Raw genomic sequence first — 18,722 nt, 5'->3', positions numbered from 1 at the left:
CAGCAGAAAAAAATAATGACATCTTGAATTTTTCAGGAAAATGGATGGAGCTAGAAAACATTATTTTGAGTGAGGTAACCCAGGCATAGAAAGACAATTATCACATGTACTCACTCATAGGTGGTTTTTAAACATAAAATAGAGAAAACCAGCCTAAAATCACACTTGTGCAAATTCAGTATCAGGAAAGAGGCCCACGGCCCAACCTAAGGCCCAGTTCTAAGGTGCCCAGCCCAACAGATTGGAAAAGAGCCAAGGTAGCTATGAAGGGTTGGAGAAAGTTGAGCGCAGTGTGGGGTACAAGTGTCCAGTACATCATAGAAGGGAGGCAATACCTACCGAGGGCATGCTAATTCCTCAGGGCAGCCATCCTCCGAGACAGCTGGTCCTCCTGGCTGCGCACAGAGCTTTCGCCCACAGCAGAGGCATCCTCTGGAAGCTGTCTGAGCTGGTCTAAGACCTCCAGCCCATTTTCCTCAGCAATCTGCATGATGAGGCCGTCAACCTGCTCCTGAGGTGTGGTCAGCGTGGTGGCTGAGCTCCTGGAACCTTCCGTTCCCGATGTGTGCACATCCAAGTCTGCACCTGCTGCTCAAACCTGTCCATCACTGCAGACACCCTTCTGAAGATCCGTGGCACTGAGCGCCTTGTCCAGAGCTTTGGTCACCGGTGCCATATTCTTGGTCACCCCCTTCATGGTCACAGCTGTCTGCACCTTGGAGGCTACTGCAGCCACACGGGACGCCATCCGGAGCCAGTTTACACCTTCGTTCTTCTTGCGGATGGCGTTCTCAGCACACCCGCGGGCACACTCCACATTTTTCTGCTGAGGGGCCTTCTTCACTTTGGCCTGCTTAGCCTTGGAGTCCTCCTCTGCCTTGGCCAGTTTCTCTAGCTGCTTCGCTGTTAACTTCAAAAGGAACTCGAGATCTTAAGGATATCCGGAGGACTTCCAGGGTTGCTAGCATTTCCGGTCGCGCAGCCTGCTCTCGCGAGAAGACCCATTACGTTATAATTTTTTAAAGTATTTAGGCAAATGTAAAACAAAGAGCAGGTTAAAAACGGTCACTGTTCCATGATCAACAGACAACTACCCTGCCCTGCACTTGAGGCTGCTTCCAGCTCCTTTCGGGTTTGTTCAGCCTTTGTTTTTCATGTAGAACTTTAAAGTTTTCAGTCATTTCTGTGGGGCCCATCCATTATAAGCTAAGTCTGGACAGGTCACCCAAAGGAAGTTCTTTACTTCCAACCATTACAGTCCATCACCTGGGACTCTGGCCGAGATTGCCCGACCCCCACCCAAGAGCAGACCATTCAAAGGAAATGCCTGGCATTCCGAGAGCTACAGATAGAGACACCTGCCAGCGCACCTCAACAGGACACCCCTAGACAAATGTCAGACAATCAGGGGCCCTAAACCTCAGAGACCCCTCACCCCACCTCTTCTACTATAAAAACCCTATTCCAATTGAGCTCGGGGCTCTCCGGATATTCCTATACGTTGGACACACAGAGAGACCAAATTTGCAAACTTGATTAAAATAAAGATTCTTTGCTTTTACACATGGGACTCTGTCTCCTTTGTTGGCTTTTGTGGGGACCCCGCGAATCCGGGCATAGCAATTCCCATTTTGCCCTTTACATGTGAGACCCTGTACTTGTAAGATAGTGCAGGTATTTCTATTAGAAGCACTGTCACTAGAAACTGCTGAGGCTGTTTGACTGGGAGGTCACTGAGAGCGTACCCACTTCTTGAGAACTGGCATTGAATGCTCCTGCAAATGCCAGGTTTGTGCTCCTCTTGCCAGGTGTAGGCCAAGCAGATTACACTGCACCAAGCTCTTGCAGGGTATCACTTCCTCGTGTAGTGATCTTGAATCTTCGCCTTTGTCAAATATTTGGGCACTGAATGGAATTCTTAGGGGCCTGGTCTGGCAGCTTAAATGGGTCATGGGTACCTGATCCCAGATCAAGGTCAGAGACCTGCAACCAGCCAAAAGGGCAGTGTGCCACCGAGCAGGCAGCGACCTCAGTATTTTTTTTTTTTTCTTATCTTGCTTCTCGGTGTTTCCACCCATCTCGGAGACCAATCTCGACGTCTCCTCCTTCAGGCAGCTTCCCAGCTAGCCCCTGCCCCAAATCAAAGGCTGGTGGGCGTGTTGGACCTGGCCAAGGCTGGGAAAACCAAGCCACTGTATAAAGAGACTGCAGCCACCAAGCAACACAGGCTTTGCTACGGGACTGCTCACCTCCAGTCCATAACTGTGTCCAGTGCCACTTACTACACCCGAAAGATGGCACCGGTGGCCGGCAAGAAGGGCAAGAAGGTAAGTCTGTGGGGAGCCTGAGGGCACTCTCAGAGACGCCACCAGCTGGGCACCTCCAACTTCAGTGAGGGCAGAGCGATGTTTGGGGCCCGGCTGTGGTCCTCCTAGTTGGCGGCCTTGGATCAGAAGGGACACCCAGAACTTCTGTGTGACCTGGCTCTTCTACAGAACGCACTCTAGACAGTTTCTGTCCCCGCTCCCCCCTCCCCACATCTCCGGTTCCACTTCGGACCACGGTGCACCCTGAATGTGTTGGATGATTGTCTTCTGAACCCAAGGCACCCCCGCCCGCAACCACCTCGGAAATCAGGGCGTCCCCTCTCGCCCCTCTGATTCTCAACACTTCCTGAGCGCAGCACGCTGAAGATCGGGGAGCTCTCACAGAAGCTGTTCTCGGCCCCAGGGTGCAATTTCCCACCTAGTGGAAGTGGCCCCAGCTGGGGGCTTGCGGGGTGTCTGGAGGGGTGTCGGTGCAGGAGGAGCAGGTGGCTGCGGAGCCCACCTGACTGCCCGACGGTTCCTAGCTCGCGCCACCTCTCACCCGACATCCCACCAGCTGCCGCTAGGAGAACCGGACTGTAGAGGAGTAATGGTAGGTTTCATCCACAGCTTGTTTCAAGACCACAGAAAAATGCCTCACACGAGCACCAAAAAAAGTTTCAGAAAAGAATAAGTAGATTGATTGTAAAACACCGAGGAAGGGCTGTTCATAGAGTTCTAAAAACCAAAATGCCCTCGGGTCCCACTCCTGCCTGACAAGAAGCACATTTCTGCTTCCCAGTGGCCTGCTGGACACAGGAGTTCAGTCCAAATCAGACCTTCTGGGTTAGAGGAAGGAGGGATGGATGGGGAGGAGGGTATAAACTCGGCTATGATACCAAGTCCACCCACAGAAGACCCCAGGAGATGGCTGGGAGACAGATGGAGCCAGGCTGACTCAGTACCCTGCGAAAGTAAGGCATGTCCTGCTGAGAAACCACCTGGTGTGCCCAGTTTGTGAAGGGAGAGCCACCAACTCAAAAAGACATCTGCTCAGGGGAGAAAGCTAATCTTGTTCAAATTTGGCAACACCGTGCCCCAGAGGTTGATGGAATAAGAAGGATGTACAGTTCAAGCTTTTGAATTATTGCCAGCCCATAATTTACTAAATGATGTCCCCCATCCCCACCCCCTCCACACACACTCGTTTGGCCCCATTTGTAAAACCATGGATTCTAATCCACGCCCCCAACTCAAGCTTAGAAACGCCACCATTTTAACGATGACTCTCTAGCAGGGTCTGATGGCACGGCATGAAATCCCAGCACTCAGGAGAAACAGGCAAGAGGATCCTAGATTAAGACCAGCCTTAGTTGCACAGTGACACATGTCTGAAAAAACGTGTGTGTGTGTGTGTGTGTGTGTGTGTGTGTGCGTGTGCGTGCGTGTGTGTGTGTGTGTGCGTGTGCGTGCGTGCGTGCGCATGCGCGTTGGGGGGGTCTTTAGAGAATTATCAAGAAACAAGTGGCGTAAGGGTGTCTCCCCAATACATAAATGCTAAAATAAGGGCAATAATATATAAGGGCATGCCTATATAGCTGCATTTAAAAGATGTTACAAGGACACATATTCACTGCAAAAAAAAATGGTTAAAATACAAAGAAAAGAGCCTGCAATGTATTGATATATATTCTGCCAGTTACCTAGGCTGATACATGCTTTAAAAAAATAAGCTGATGTCACATATACTCCTTTGTAAAAATTTCACACACACACACACACACACACACACACACACACACACACAGAGAGAGAGAGAGAGAGAGTCTAAGTTTTCACTACTATGCCTTAGAGATCCCGGAAACAAAAATGCCTCTGATCTGCAAGCCCCTTGCCCAAGGACAGAGAGTTCCCGAAATGCTGAGGCTATTGTTTATGGGAGATAACAAATCAAAAGTTTCACTCCCCTAAACAAGTTTGTTCGATGATTCTGCACCAAATGCGCTCATTCACGTGTGGGCGGGAGGTTCACAGACTGGAGGTTTGTCAGGATGTATGCTTGCCCCTGATGGGAAACACAATGAATTATGGGTTTTCCTTCTTACGCCGCTACAGACTGTGAGTCTGGACCATTTCCTGTTATTCTGGGTATGGACCTTACCAGAGCCCATTTACCTGGCCAGTATTTAATTAAATCTTGCTTCAAATTTGGCTTTAAACTGTGGTAGTGGTCTTAGTCTCAGCCAGTGGGATTAACAAAACAACATTGCACTGTTTAGCTTAGAAATAAAGAAATTCTGATGTCTAGGGAATTAAAAACTTAGTAGAATCTAAGAGTATGCTGGCATAATCTCTAAAAAATATGATTGGCATGATAATTAAACCACCACTCCGCCTATTTCCAAAGATCAGATTCCTGGCTGTTCTGTGTATTAAAACGTTGTGGTACTAAAACTTGAGAATATGTTCAGTGAGCACTGTTAACTGCCACAACCTCATTAGTTATTTCTGCCCAGAGCGAATCATAGCTTATTTATGGGACCATTGTTCATGTGACTGATACATACATATATAACACATACATATATGGTTATGTATATAGAATATGTATATATGTGTGTATACACGTACACATATATACTACATATGTATACTTGTTAGTTTAAGATGTAGTATTTAGACACATTATAGTCATGATGAATATTTGGACTTCAAGAGTACACAATAGCAACTCTGTATCTTTAGAGTTGTTTGTTAACTCACAGGCTTCCAGGCTTGAAAGTGGTTGGGGTCTGAAAGGAAGAGAAGGCAGCAGGGAGCACACTTCCCCAAGTAATTTCCAGCTCCGCTGTGAAAATGCCAATGGTTTCTCGCTGAGCACTTGCTCTCAAAATGGCGTGGGTGGGGCTGTGGAGGTGGAGGGTGAAAATGAAGGAGGCTTTCAGAAGATGGGGAGGAATTTTGGTGTGAAAGCCTGTGACTCCTCGAGCGGTTCCTGTAGCCCGTGTTCTCGTCTTGTTTCTAAAAACCCACTGATGCAGCTAGTAAACCGAATGTAGTAAGGCTGCACACTGCAATGTGTCCCCAGAAAGATTCCCTTTCTCAGAGCTGCCCCACCCCCTCACCTCTGTCTGAAATCAAATCTAGAAGCCGCTTAAGGATGAGATAGTCATAAGGGCCTTGAATAAATTATTCACAGACTCTGGGCTTTAATTTCCCATTTCTAAAACCAGAGAGAGAACTTAAAGATAGGGAATGTTTAATTTAAAGTTCATGATTCTTAGAAACTGCAAAAACAGTTATACTAGTAAATTACTTTTGAATCTATAAAATCCCTTTCCAATTCACAATTCAAAATTCATCTCTTGCACCTGAGCACAGTGGCAACCGTTGCACAGCAGTGAAATGGAGTAGCTACGGGGAGTGGACTGGAAATCATCCATGAATGCTATGCCTGTCACATCCCTGTTCTTGGCACGGGATACAGGATGTGCGTACTTACAAACTCATGGGTGCGTAACCGATCTGCCGTTGCAGAGAATGCCAAGAACAGAGCCCATAAGTGATTTGGCCCCTTCTGTTCTAGTTGTACCAGGTGTCACGTGACTTTTCAGTCTTCTCCCAGACAGCATTCTATGCTACCCTGACCTCTCTGACAGTGTTAACCCTCTCTCTAGTTTCTTGATAGAGCAAGAAGGCTGTCTGTCATCCTTTAAGAATATGCACCACCGGTGATGGATCTCAGTAGTAGAGTTCTTACCAAGCATGCGCAAAATCCCAAGTTAAATTCCCAGCACTTCTAAAAGAGAAAAAAAGATGTACTACATCAGAGTGGCCATAGTTTACAATCTATTATGTATTTTATAAGGAGCTAGAGGAAAAGAATTTAAGGATCCCAACCCTCTCAATTATAAATAATTAATGAAATTGAAATCCTAATTGCCCCAATTTGCTCATTACTCACTGTATATGAATTGAATTAATTCATATATAGTGAGTAATTTATGCCCACAAGTATGTAAAAATTTAAAAATATATATGCAAATGGGAAAATATGTGCTCTTTTTTTTTATGCTGCTGGGGATAGAACCCTGAGTCTCAGGCATGTTAGGCAAATGCCTTACCACTTTGCTATACATCCAAGTACTTCTCCATGTGTACTGAAAGACACCCAGGTTCTGCACTTACCACAAACCCAGTACATACACACAAGTATGCCAGTTTTCAATAGCTGAGCATTCTAAATAAATTAATGTATAAAACGCATAATAAATTAATGTATATAATACATATGTATTTTTCTGACGTTGATGAAAAAAAACCCAGCTCTCACCTCACAGGGATGAGACGTTTATTCTGGAATCACTCAGAGTGGTTATGGCTCAGGTCACTCTAAGCTCCACGTCCCACTTTTGTGCCAGTTTGATGAAGCTTTATAGCCATACAACAAAGATAGTTATAAGTCAAGGCGCTCTTTCAAAACATTGGTGAAAACATTAGTTAGACCAGTTATGGCAGAGCAGAGAAACTCTGCTCCTGGCCTCAGACACTATCCCAGTTACAGCACAGCAGAGCTACTGGCCTTGGACACTATCCCTTAGCATTCATAGCCCTTTGGCTGCTTGGAAACTGGGGTCTGTTCCAGAGGATTTACTTAATGATCACGATGATGTTAGGTCATATACACATGCACATGAAGACAATTAATGGTCATAAAAGGGACAAACATCAGAGATAATTTGACTCTGAACTTCAACATTTGAACCTCTCCTCATGACTGAAGTTCTTTTTTTTTAATTAGTTTATTTATATTTTTGTATATGATTGCCATATCTGCTTGTACCCCTTTATGACAGAAGAGGGCACCAGATCCCACTACAGATGGTTGTGAGCCACCATGTGGTTGCTGGGAATTGAACTCAGGACCTTTGGAAGAGCAGCCAGTGCTCCTAACCGCTGAGCCATCCCTCCAGCACTGCCACTGAAGTTATAACTAGCTAGTCATCCTCACAAAGGTGGAAACTCATTCACACTAAGAGTGCTACAGAAACTATGCTTTTCGAGACTACGTTTGCAAAAGCACTAAAAGTAGAACTTCCCTTTGAAACTCATCTTCCTTCTCTCCCTCATCTGGAAATTCAGGGCATCTTAGAACGTCTAAATGCCGGAGAAGTTGTGATCGGAGATGGAGGATTTGTCTTTGCCCTGGAAAAGAGGGGCTATGTAAAGGCTGGGCCCTGGACCCCGGAAGCTGCTGTGGAGCACCCAGAGGCAGGTTGGTGCATGCTCCATTCTAAACTATGGTAATGTGTGCTATGAACTGCAGAGCCAACCACGAGACAGGAGCATGCTTGCAGGGTTTCCCATACCTGTTACTGAACCTGAGCGCTTGCTGCTAAGCACAAAGGCTGTCCCTGCTTCTATCGGCGGCCACCTGGCTCCTGCCCTTCACTTTACATGAGTCTAGAACTTGGATCATCATCCTTTATTCTGGGCCTCCCCCCACCAATCTATGTGTGTCCAGTGTTCATAAAGACAATCCACTTCGCAGTTTGGTAATGCCTGAATCTCCTCTCCAGTGAACTTTTGTTTTGTCGTACCTCAGCCACCCACCCTAAAATTTTCCATTACCAAGAGATGCCCACCTAGGATGTGCTGACAACAAACCCCATTTGGCTACTTCCTCCTGTCTTCCGTCCCATCTCCGTAGTTTGCCAATTCCTTCGTCTCATGAAGACTCTCCACCTTTCGTTCCAACCAGCTTAGTGTCTGGTCATTCTTCCCCAAGTGTCTATCATTCTCTTATACAAATTAGGGTCCATGGTGCCACATCATGTCCCTCCATCATGATTAGCCAACTAGTCCTGTTCACACTACTGCAGCCCAGGCCCGTCTGCAGTCTGCTATCCCCTGTCTATACCCTTCCCGTGTGCCTTCTTCCCACTTTACTCTTGAAACCACCAATCGATAATGATCAGAAAGTGCTGCTGGGATTAAAGGTTTGCCCCCCACCACCCAGCTGAGAGCTCACATCTCATAAGGAGGAGGCAAAGTGAACCCCCAAAATGAGGAGTCTTTTTAAATCTCAAATCCGGGCCCCAGTGATACACTTCCTCCATCAAAGCCACACCTTCCAATCCTTCCTAAATAGTTCCACCCACTGGAGACCAAGTATTCAAACATATGAGCCTGGGGAATGTGAGGCCTTCTCAATCAAAACACCACAGGACCCTTTCTCAAAAAACAAGCAAACAGAAACTCAAAATTATCTTTAAAAAAAAAAAACAAAAACACTGGGATAATCGCATAATATCCCTGAGGTCCAGAGCATAATCTTTGGGGTGCCAGGCTAGTAAGCCATTTACATTCTGTTTCCTTTTCAACTGTATGTCCTGCCACTCCCCAGCATCTCTTTGGTGTTTGTGTAGACTTCCAAACCAGACCCTTCCTTGTGTTTGCTCAGGCTGTTCCTACTGCAGGGACTTCCCTTCCCCACCTCCACCTGGCAAGAACCTGGACAGCTCCCACCTGCAGCCCCAGTGACTTCCTTTTCCAGTGGTAGTAAGTAGCTTCTGCAGAGCCCCTCCACACACTGCTTCAGTCAGGTATCCTTGAATGGATCATAGATTTCCCAAGGACAAGACAACATTGTCCCCTCGTGTTTATTAGTGACTTTCACAAAGAATCAATGAAGGAAGAGCAAGTTGTCAATGAGCAGACTAAACCAAGAACACAGCGCCATAACCCCTGCCCTCTCCAGCCACCCCACCATCCAGCCATGACAGTCTTGAGAGAGGTTTCAGGAGACCCAGAGTCCCCCCTCCTTAAGCCCAGATGTGGTGAGTGCCGAGCCGCTGAAACAGCCATTCTGATGTCTGCTCACCTGAGAGCCTCTCTAGAAAGCATTGCACGTGGGTGATTGGGTGACGTCACGTGGGTGATGGGTGACATCACACCTTTGCTTGTGCCCTCCCCAGTTCGCCAGCTTCACAGGGAGTTCCTCAGAGCTGGCTCGAACGTCATGCAGACCTTCACGTTCTACGCCAGCGAGGACAAGCTGGAGAACCGAGGGAACTACGTGGCGGAGAAGATATCCGTGAGTACCGCCCACCACGGCCACCGCCTGTGAAGGACAGCTCAGACACGCCACTCCCGAGAGAAAAAAACTAGAGTTTTGTTTTATTACCAAAATAAGAGACGTGTGACTCACTCTCGGGACTGAGTTGCACGTGTTAGGATTAACCGGAAGGCATTTAGGAAGCAGATTAAGACTGTGCAACAATGTATCCTGCTCCTCCATTGCTAAGCAAAGTGGTGACTTTGCAAGTCCACACATCTCTCCCCGTTTTTTGAGACAGGCTCTCGTTATGCAGCCAGGAACTCACAGAGATCTACCTGCTGCCCTGCCTCCCAAGTGCTGGGATCAAAGGTGTGCTGAGCACAGGGGGACAGCAGCCCGAGCAGCGCCCAGTTCAGCTGCGGTCGCTTCTGTCGGGGTCAAAGCACTTGCCCACCAAGGCTGAGATTTGTGACCTTTCTAAAATGCATTGGGAGTTCTAAAATTCCAGCAGCTGAAATGACCTGTGGTACTGGGTGTCCTGGGGGTTTTCTTTATTTTGCGTGTGTGTGTGTGTGTGTGTGTGTGTGTGTGTGTGTGTTTGGGGTTTTTCGAATGGTGGTTGGTTGATTAGCTTTTTTTTTTTTTTAAGGATAAAGTGGGATTTTGTGGCTGTTGTCTGCAGAGTGAGGGGTGGAACCCAGTACCTCAGACACATTAGTCAAGAGTCCTGCCCACAAGCTAACCCCCCAGGTCAGGTGGTCCCACGTGCACCCCTAGCCACTCAGGACACTGAAGTGAGAGGGTCACTTAGACCCAGGAGTTAAAGGTGACAGGGTGAGACCATCTCAGCATGAAACAAGCTGGCCTGGCTTGCGCATGCCTGTGATCCCAGCACTTGAGAGATGAAGGCAGGGGTATCAGGAGTTTGAGGGCATCCTGGGATAAATGAGACCCCACTTCAAAAAACCAAATGGAAATGCCGTCCTCCAGGCCAGTTCAATCTTACACGTCTAAGCGATTAGAATGTGCCTTACTAGGTGTGTATTTATTGTTGGGTGAGAAATACACATAGTCATAAACTTAGTCATCATCCTAGCTGAATTTCAGTCTTATTGATCGTAAAAGCTATTACCCATTGTCACCACCACAACAGTTCAGGCTAGGTGTTAGAAAATTCTTCTTTAGTTCTTTTTTCATGTACAAACTGTTAATCCTCTCATAGATTTTTGACAGAGCTGGAGCCTAGATGTGACCACTGCATTCATTGTAGTCTTCGTGATTATTAATGTAGTTTTAAAAACTGCGAGGCCCCATAAACCACTGATCTACATAACCCTGGTTTTCCGGGATGAAGGCGATGATTTTGAAAGTATAAATTGAAAGGTGGGCATAATTTTTTTCAATTTCACGTGTCAATTGAGATGTGTCCTCCACTCCCCACCCTAGGGTCAGAAGGTCAACGAAGCAGCCTGTGACATTGCGCGGCAGGTGGCGGATGAAGGAGATGCTCTGGTGGCGGGAGGTGTGAGTCAGACACCGTCATACCTTAGCTGCAAGAGTGAAATTGATGTCAAAAAGATATTCCAGCAGCAGCTGGAGGTCTTCATGAAGAAGAACGTGGACTTCCTCATTGCCGAGGTAAGCGAGGAATTCCATGGCCAGACCCCTGTGTATAACCTTCTGCTCTCGCGATGTCAGCGATGTCAGCGTGAGGTGGTGGTCCAATCTCAACGAGGGACAATAACATTTAGCTTCTGAGATCTTTTTCCATCTCAGACTTCTGCTAGCGTTGACTCAGTTCATCTGACACAGTAATTTTCAAACCTTTTCCTTCGATTCACACTAAGAAACTGTCACTCCGACCTATTCTGCGTCACAAATGCTTAGTAAATGGGCTATCATTAGACGGATCCTTAAGTAATAATAGGTAATAATAAAAAATATAATAATATTACTTATATGGTTATATTTATAATTATTATCAATAGTATAATAATTAATAGATATATAATAATAATAGATATTCTTAGCGTTTTGTGGGAAACATGACTAAGATGTTCTGTCCTTCACTGATTTCAGTATTTTGAGCATGTGGAAGAAGCTGTGTGGGCAGTAGAAGTATTAAAAACATCTGGGAAACCTGTGGCTGCTACCATGTGCATTGGGCCTGAAGGGGACCTGCATGGCGTGACCCCCGGAGAGTGTGCAGTGCGTCTGGTAAAAGCAGGTAATGATAGATTTCCGTTTGCCTAGTTTGCCTCTAGTGAACTTTTAAAATAACATAAAGAAAATGCACGCTGTTTCAGGAATCCATACATGCTGGGGCATGTACCAAGGAAATACATACAGAAAAGCCACACATTTACTTTGTATACATGTGGAGGGATATGCATGTCTACATGTTCGTGTGTGTGTCTGTGTGTGTGTGTACGTACATGCACATAGCATGTGTGTGCACATGTGGAGGTCCAAGATGACCGTTGAGTGTTTACCTCCTCTATTGCTCTTCACCTTACTTCTTAAGGCAAGGTTGCTCACTGAACCTGGAGCTTATGGATTAGCTAGACTGGCTTGGCCACTGAGCTCCTGGAAGCCACTCGCCTCACCACAACAGCACTAATGCTACAGGCGTGTGCCACTGCACCCAGCTTTGTACGTGGGTGCTGGGGATCTGAACTCAGGACCCACTGAGCCATCTCCCCAACTCATGAAATTTATGGCTTTAAGGAACAGTAAAGTTTCATTCTTGGATCCCCAAGCCACAAATGCAGGACAGCCTTCTGAAAGGGGCAGCCAGACATATGGCTGGAGGTTTAATGCTTAGAAACAAGAAGAATGTTTGGGTAAGTCAGAAGAAACGTTAGGAGAAATTGTGTTTTATTTAAACGTGTCTCAAGTCGAGACTCTTTAAACATTAATAACTTCAAAGTTAGTTGTCTCTTTGCCAGATTTTTTCCTTTCTCATAGTGGCTAGCTTGCTTTGCTTCGTGTAATTGGTATAATAAATCAAAAGAAACTTTGATATGAAATACTGACCACCTAATATATCTTTTTATCCAATTTCTGTTCCTAACAGTGGGTTTCATTTCAATTAGGGGAAACTCACAGGCTGTTTTCTAAACTGTCGCATTTTAAATCCAAGTTATAAGTCAGTGTCGGGGGAGAGCGAGCCCAGTCTGAACTGGAGACACTTCGATGATGTGTTTTATTTATGATTCTTATCCACCTCCTGATTTTTCATAAAAATCATTTTCATACTTGTCATTAACAGTAACAAATATTTATATTTAGGAAGGAAATTGTATAATCCTAATTTTATGGGAAATATAAAATGAGGGAGGTAAGTTAGCTATCTTTAAGAGGATCGGAGGGCAATTCCATCATTTGTGTCGGTGATTGGCAGGCATGCGGGGCCTGCAGCTAGGCCTTGCCCGTCATTCAGCTGACCTTTTGCATTCTGTGCTTCAGTTATAGCCTTCATGGGTCTTCACTTATTTCATTCATCTGTTTAAAGTCTGGCCCCCCACTAGATTAACATCTGTGAAGGTGGAGACTAGGTCTGCCTAGTTCAGCCCTGAGCACTCTGTGGCTAGAACATAGGTTTTTAATAACCCCTGTCTAACAAACCCAATCCACCTTCCAATGTTTAGCTCCAATTTTATTTCCACATGTCTGCCACGATCATCTCCGCCCTTAAAGTGCGTTGCTTTCTATATATGCCACCCATTTGGAATATCTTCAGTTGACATTTTTCCATGTGTGAAAACGCTGATAGTCAGATGTATTTAGAAAATGATGTATTTAGATGTATTTAGAATATGCCATGATAAGCCTAGGTGTGCATGGATCTCCACTGTGCACCTAGCAGAATCTTTGACACCTCTTTCTATTGTGTCAACATCCAAGGAGGAAATGTAATGAATAGCCATTGTCTAGTTTAATTCATCATAAAATAGCACGTTACATCCATGGGCCAAGATAAAAGTAAACAAAGAAAGAGAAACTGTGGGCACTTCACATTCAAAATCAAAGTAAAAAGATCAAGATCCAGGTGAAAATGGGTGTGTGTGCGCACCTGTAACCTCAGTGCCAGGGAAGCTGCAGCAGGAGGATTGCTTTGAGTTTGAGACCAGCCTGGGCTACAAAGAGAGACTTAGTAAGATGGTAAACAAACAGAGGTAGGTTGGATGGCTCTCACTGAGGCCAGGTGACCAGTGTGCTCCTGCCTGAGACTGGCCTGTCCCCACTTCACTCGACCCCTAATGTGGTGCTTGCACTCTTGCATGGCTATGCCAGAGGTTTGGTGGGATTTGAACTCAGATCCTTTGGCTTTCACAGTGGGTGTTCATCGAGCCATCTCCCCCAACCCTTTGCCAAACGGTTTTAAATTCAAAAAGAAGAAAGAGAAGCTCTATTGGGAATCCCTCTCATTTTGAGAAGACAGAACCACAGCATGCTGTCCCTTCAAACCTTACGGATGAGGAAATTTCCAAAATCATACCTAACGTGACTGGTCACGCTGGGTCCAGACACAGGACGTAACTGACTGTAAAGCATCTAAAACGAATTTTGTCTCATTTAATCAAACATCACAACCACGAATTTCAGAAGAACACATTAAGGTGACAACTTCTTGTAGCTAACATGCAAATGAGAACCTTGTCCACGTGATTGATGGGTGTGAGCCATTTAGTCACCTCAAGTCAAAAGAACTCCTAATTCTAGACACAAAATTCTCAAAAGTAGAGTTCCAAAATAAACTTTTTTCTAAATGACTTTCTGCTACTGTACCCAAGAAGCCCTTGTGCGTTTGTTAAACTCGCCTGGTGTGAGAGGGCATTTATTCCGGCTTCAGATGAGCAGCATGGTGGGGAACACAGGTGCCACCCGGCAGCTGGGAGTGTTAAAAAGTTATTGTGCTTGCCACATAATGCCAAACACTGAAAAACTGACTGCTGAAATTTAAAGTAAAAAAAAAAAAAAGGCTCTAATAATGATTGAAAAAAAAAAAAAAAGACAGCCAGCCCAGTGTACTTCAGTGACACTTCAGTTATTCCAGATTCTTCCAAGCGCTTTTCTCAGAAACACTTCCTGGCTGCCAGCAGTCACTCTTGCTCACAGGCCATGTAGGTTAGTGTGACGTGAAGACCAACTGTCATTCTTCAGTTCGTCGCTGACTACAAGCTTCCCGCTGGAGACAGGAACCCACCAGAACCTGGTGTCTCCCGCACGCTGACGCGTTCCTCTCGCTTTCAGGAGCCTCCATCGTCGGTGTGAACTGCCACTTTGACCCCACCACCAGCCTACACACTGTGCGGCTCATGAAGGAGGGTCTGGAAGGCGCGCGGTTGAAAGCCTACCTGATGAGCCAGCCCTTGGCCTACCATACTCCCGACTGCGGCAAACAGGGCTTTATTGATCTCCCTGAGTTCCCCTTTGGTAAGACAGATGTTTATATAAATTGTCCCAATCTCTTTGCCTGAGGAATCCCAGATGAATTTATATAGCCAGGGAGCTTTTGTCATAGCGAGAAATGGCTGTGTTGTCATCTCTTGTCCCTCGTTCCTGTCCCTCCAGCCAAAACTCCCATCATATTAGGCAAGGAAGGACAATAGAACCACTCACTAAGGGAAACAACAACCGTGAATTCAAGAGTGAAACCAGTGACATTGCCTTACAGTTGATGAAAAGTGTGTCCTCTGGGGTGGGGTTCTGTGGGGAGCTCTGTTACTGAGGTGTGTGACCTTAGGCAATAGCCAATAGCCTTTTATCACTATTTTTTATTTTTTTAATCACAAAAGTAAGGTTAAATGACTTATTTTCAAAGTTTTATTCCCACTTCAAAAAATATGTTAATTGGGGGGGGGCAGTGGAAAGAGAAATTGAGAGAGAAAGAGAGGGAGAGGGAGAGAGACAGAGAGACAGAGAGAGAGAGATTACATACATGTAGGCTCCAGAGGAGGGCATCAGGGACCCTACCCTCTCTCTTTCCACATTTTTTAAAGATCGACCTTGAATTTTGTGCATACATGTGTATGCCTATGTATGCCACATGTGTATACATGTGTATGGGTATAGCACAGCAAAGTCCAGATCTGGGGCTGAGGCTATAGGTGACTTTCGCGAGTCACCAGCGTGGCCCCAGCCCAGGTCCTCATGCTTGAGCCGTAAGTGCTCTTATTTGCTGAGCTGTCTCTCTAGCCCTTTTAATTATCATTTGTTCCAGGCCTGGAACCCAGAGTTGCCACCAGATGGGATATTCAAAAATACGCCAGAGAGGCCTACAACCTGGGGGTCAGGTACATCGGCGGCTGCTGTGGATTTGAGCCCTACCATATCAGGGCCATTGCGGAGGAGCTGGCCCCAGAGAGAGGATTTCTGCCTCCGGCGTCAGAAAAGCATGGCAGCTGGGGAAGTGGTTTAAACATGCACACCAAGCCCTGGGTCCGAGCAAGGTCAGTCCCTCTCAACTCGGGCTGCTTCCTCTGTGTCGAAATGAGGCCATTAAAGGACCCTGCTCATTTCCTGAGTGATGAGGGCACGGGGGCTAACTCCTCCACTTCAGGGTCCCTCACTGAGCTGCTCATAAACTGTCTTCCTGGTGATTTAAGGAGAAAGCTTCAAGACAGATTGTAATTTAGAGAGCATGCAAATGTGAGCCTGTGTTCCGGGAAAACCCCACCCATGGTGGTGTCCGGTAACACTGAACTTGAAAGAGTTGAGTGTGGTGGTGCACACCTTTACTCCGGGCACTAGGGAGGCAGAGGCAGTCGGATCTCTGAATCCGAGATCAGTATAGACTACAGACCAAATCAGTGTAACCATGGCTACACAGAGACACCCTGTCTCAACAAAACAAAACAGATAAGCAAAAAAGAATTTAGTTATAGCTTAGGCCTGGGGCAGTTCAATGGGAGGATGGTTTCGTCTAAGTGGGAGCTACAGCAGCATTTTAAAAAAATATCAAGAATTGAGTATAGCTTCGTATTAATATTTTATATTAGTGCTCAGCGTTTTGTGTCACCGCAGAGCTGGGAATGAGGTGGTAAAATGGGCAAGGCCTTTCCCCAGAACTCACATTCCAATGGGGGAGACAAACAAAAAAATAAGGCCCAAACTGGCACCAGGCCAGGCACCTACGATGTTGAGGAAACAGGGAGGAAGGACTGAGAAAATCAATACTCGGCATAGCAGTGCACACTTGTAATCCTAGCACTTAGGAGGTGGAGGGGAGGAAATAGTGGGTTCAAGGCCAGCCTCAGCTATATAGTGAGTTTGGGTCCGACATGGGTCACACCTGTAGAAGAAAAAAGAAAAAAGCAACAGGAGAAAGGCAAGGCTGTTGTACGACAGAGTAAGAGCTTAGATTAGAAGTTTCAGCGGACAAGATCGGAGAAGAAGGGCTCGAGAGAGCTGGGTTTTGACGGCTAAGTAGGATCCCACCAGGTAGAAAAGGAGGATGGGAGCTCCAGGCCCAAGGAGTTCCTCCGCTTTCAACAGATATCAGTCAGGTACAACCGTGGATGCTGAAGAAGCAAGGCACAGCCCGGTCCCCAAAGAGTTAGCCTAAAAGACAGAGAAATAAACCAGAAAGTTCAAACGACGTGGTAAGTTCAAGTACAGAGCCGCACAGCAGCGTGGTCCACAGCAGCGAAGGGCAGGCGGGGGTTAACGAAGGAGCCCATGGAAGCTGCTGGCAGAGAAGTTGAATTTTGAGGGATGAATTACATTGCCAGACCAAAGAGCAGCCTGATGGGAGGCACCAAGAGGTGGAAAGAGGGCGGGGTACTGAGAAAGTCTGAGTGGAGGCGGAGTTTCATAGAAAGCTGGCGCCAGGCCAAGGAGGGGCGGGTCCATCGTCACTGCCGTGCTGGTATGTAACCTCACCCCAAGGCGATGGGGAACCCAAGGCTAAGGTAGATTTTCAAGTTTACTAAATGCAACAGCCTTCTAGCCTGCGTTGATGCCTTCTAGACAGGCTAACCAGACATGATGAGGCCGGAAGCAGAAGGAGATGGTGAAAGCAGAATCCAGTCACAGGGGCCAACTGGTCTCCAGACAAGTTTAAATGTGGGCGCAGGGCGAGAGCAGTAGAGGGAAATTGGGGTGGGTGTGATTGGTCAAAGATGTTATCCACACATAAGAGTGCCATCGTGAAGCACATTGTTGCACAATTAATATATTCTAATAAAAGTTCTCTGTGTAGCCCTGGCTGTACTGGAACTCACTCTAGACCAGGCTGGCCTCGCACCAACAGAGATCCACCTGCCTCTGCTTCCTGAGTGCTGGGATTAAAAGTGTGCACCACCACCACATGGATAGTAGAAGATTTTTAAATGTGGCCAGGACACAAGGACAGCAAGGTCCTATATATTGGATCAAAACTATCCTGATTCTAAATTTTAGGCTTTTAGTCTCTATGCTTGGGTTCCAAGAAGGTCTAAAGATTTAAGGGGTGAAAAATGCCTTAGTCTGATTAATATACACGTACTCATGGCCATGTTTTTAGAGACCAATGAAAGCTCTGAGGCTGTATTGGGGATCCTGGTGTGTGCTTTGGGTGGATTGTGAATCCTGATAATGTGTTTTGATTCCACAGGGCCAGAAAGGAATTCTGGCAGAATCTTCGGATAGCTTCTGGCAGGCCGTACAACCCTTCAATGTCCAAGCCAGATGCCTGGGGAGTGACCAAAGGGACCGCGGAGCTGATGCAGCAGAAGGAGGCCACTACGGAGCAGCAGCTGAAGGAGCTGTTTGAGAAACAAAAATTCAAGTCTGCACAGTAGCCACAGGGCAACCGTTTGAGGTGAATTCTCCTCTGTCTGAGCCGCAGTGTGCGCATAGAAGGGAAAGGTGGCTGACAGGCAATGCTGACGTCTTTACCTGTACCTATGCTTGGCCTTAGCTAGACAAAATGAAAACCCAAAGAGTGGTTTACGGTTATAAGAGGATGCCCTAGAAGCAAAGAGAGAAGTCCACAGTAAATCCTAGACAGGTTTCCTATGTGTCTGCCATGTTAACAGGTGTTCCGGAAATCACGGCAGCAAAGAGAAAGTCACTGGCAGGTTAACCCCACTTCAGGTAGGAGGGTGGGACATAGCAATCCCTCAGGGACCATAGCATAAATGGCACAGCAACCAACTTTATCTAAGGTGTTACTGGCCGTGGACCCCAAGGTCTTTTGAGCATGACCCTTAGTGAGAAACGTTTGGTGCAATCGCACTGTAAAACAGAACGTAGAACCGCCAAGAAGAAATGAATTGTCCATTCTGGAATTTTCTGTTCTATGCCCTCCCATCCCACTTCATTAATAAAAGCATGCTATTCAAAAACCTTCAAGGCATTTTTTTGTGGAC

The 18,722-nt window shown here is 46.4% G+C and overlaps 1 protein-coding gene and 1 pseudogene across 1 annotated transcript; one reads left to right on the top strand and one right to left on the bottom strand.

The window, feature by feature from the left end:
- Window positions 1-257: 257 nt before the first annotated feature.
- LOC125414062 (charged multivesicular body protein 1a pseudogene) lies at window positions 258-1,952 on the bottom strand (annotated as a pseudogene).
- Window positions 1,953-2,089: 137 nt separating this feature from the next.
- On the top strand, window positions 2,090-18,698 carry Bhmt (betaine--homocysteine S-methyltransferase). The gene is made up of 8 exons (XM_048455936.3): window positions 2,090-2,327; window positions 7,449-7,581; window positions 9,284-9,402; window positions 10,813-11,004; window positions 11,446-11,593; window positions 14,623-14,805; window positions 15,593-15,821; window positions 17,966-18,698. Exons 1-8 carry the CDS (start codon window positions 2,295-2,297, stop codon window positions 18,150-18,152), a joined length of 1,224 nt encoding a protein of 407 aa, XP_048311893.2. The 5' UTR covers window positions 2,090-2,294; the 3' UTR covers window positions 18,153-18,698.
- Window positions 18,699-18,722: the final 24 nt, after the last annotated feature.

Source organism: Myodes glareolus, chromosome 15 (assembly GCF_982192425.1).
Source record: "Myodes glareolus chromosome 15, mMyoGla1.1, whole genome shotgun sequence".
Lineage (NCBI taxonomy): Eukaryota > Metazoa > Chordata > Mammalia > Rodentia > Cricetidae > Myodes > Myodes glareolus.
This window is presented reverse-complemented; position numbering and strand designations above follow the sequence as displayed.

Coding starts and splice junctions, on each gene's coding strand:
- Bhmt (XM_048455936.3), top strand. CDS start 2,295: ATGGCACCGGTGGCCGGCAAGAAGGGCAAGAAG. Junction 11,005..11,445: donor TGGACTTCCTCATTGCCGAG/GTAAGCGAGGAA, acceptor CACTGATTTCAG/TATTTTGAGCATGTGGAAGA. Junction 11,594..14,622: donor AGTGCGTCTGGTAAAAGCAG/GTAATGATAGAT, acceptor TCTCGCTTTCAG/GAGCCTCCATCGTCGGTGTG.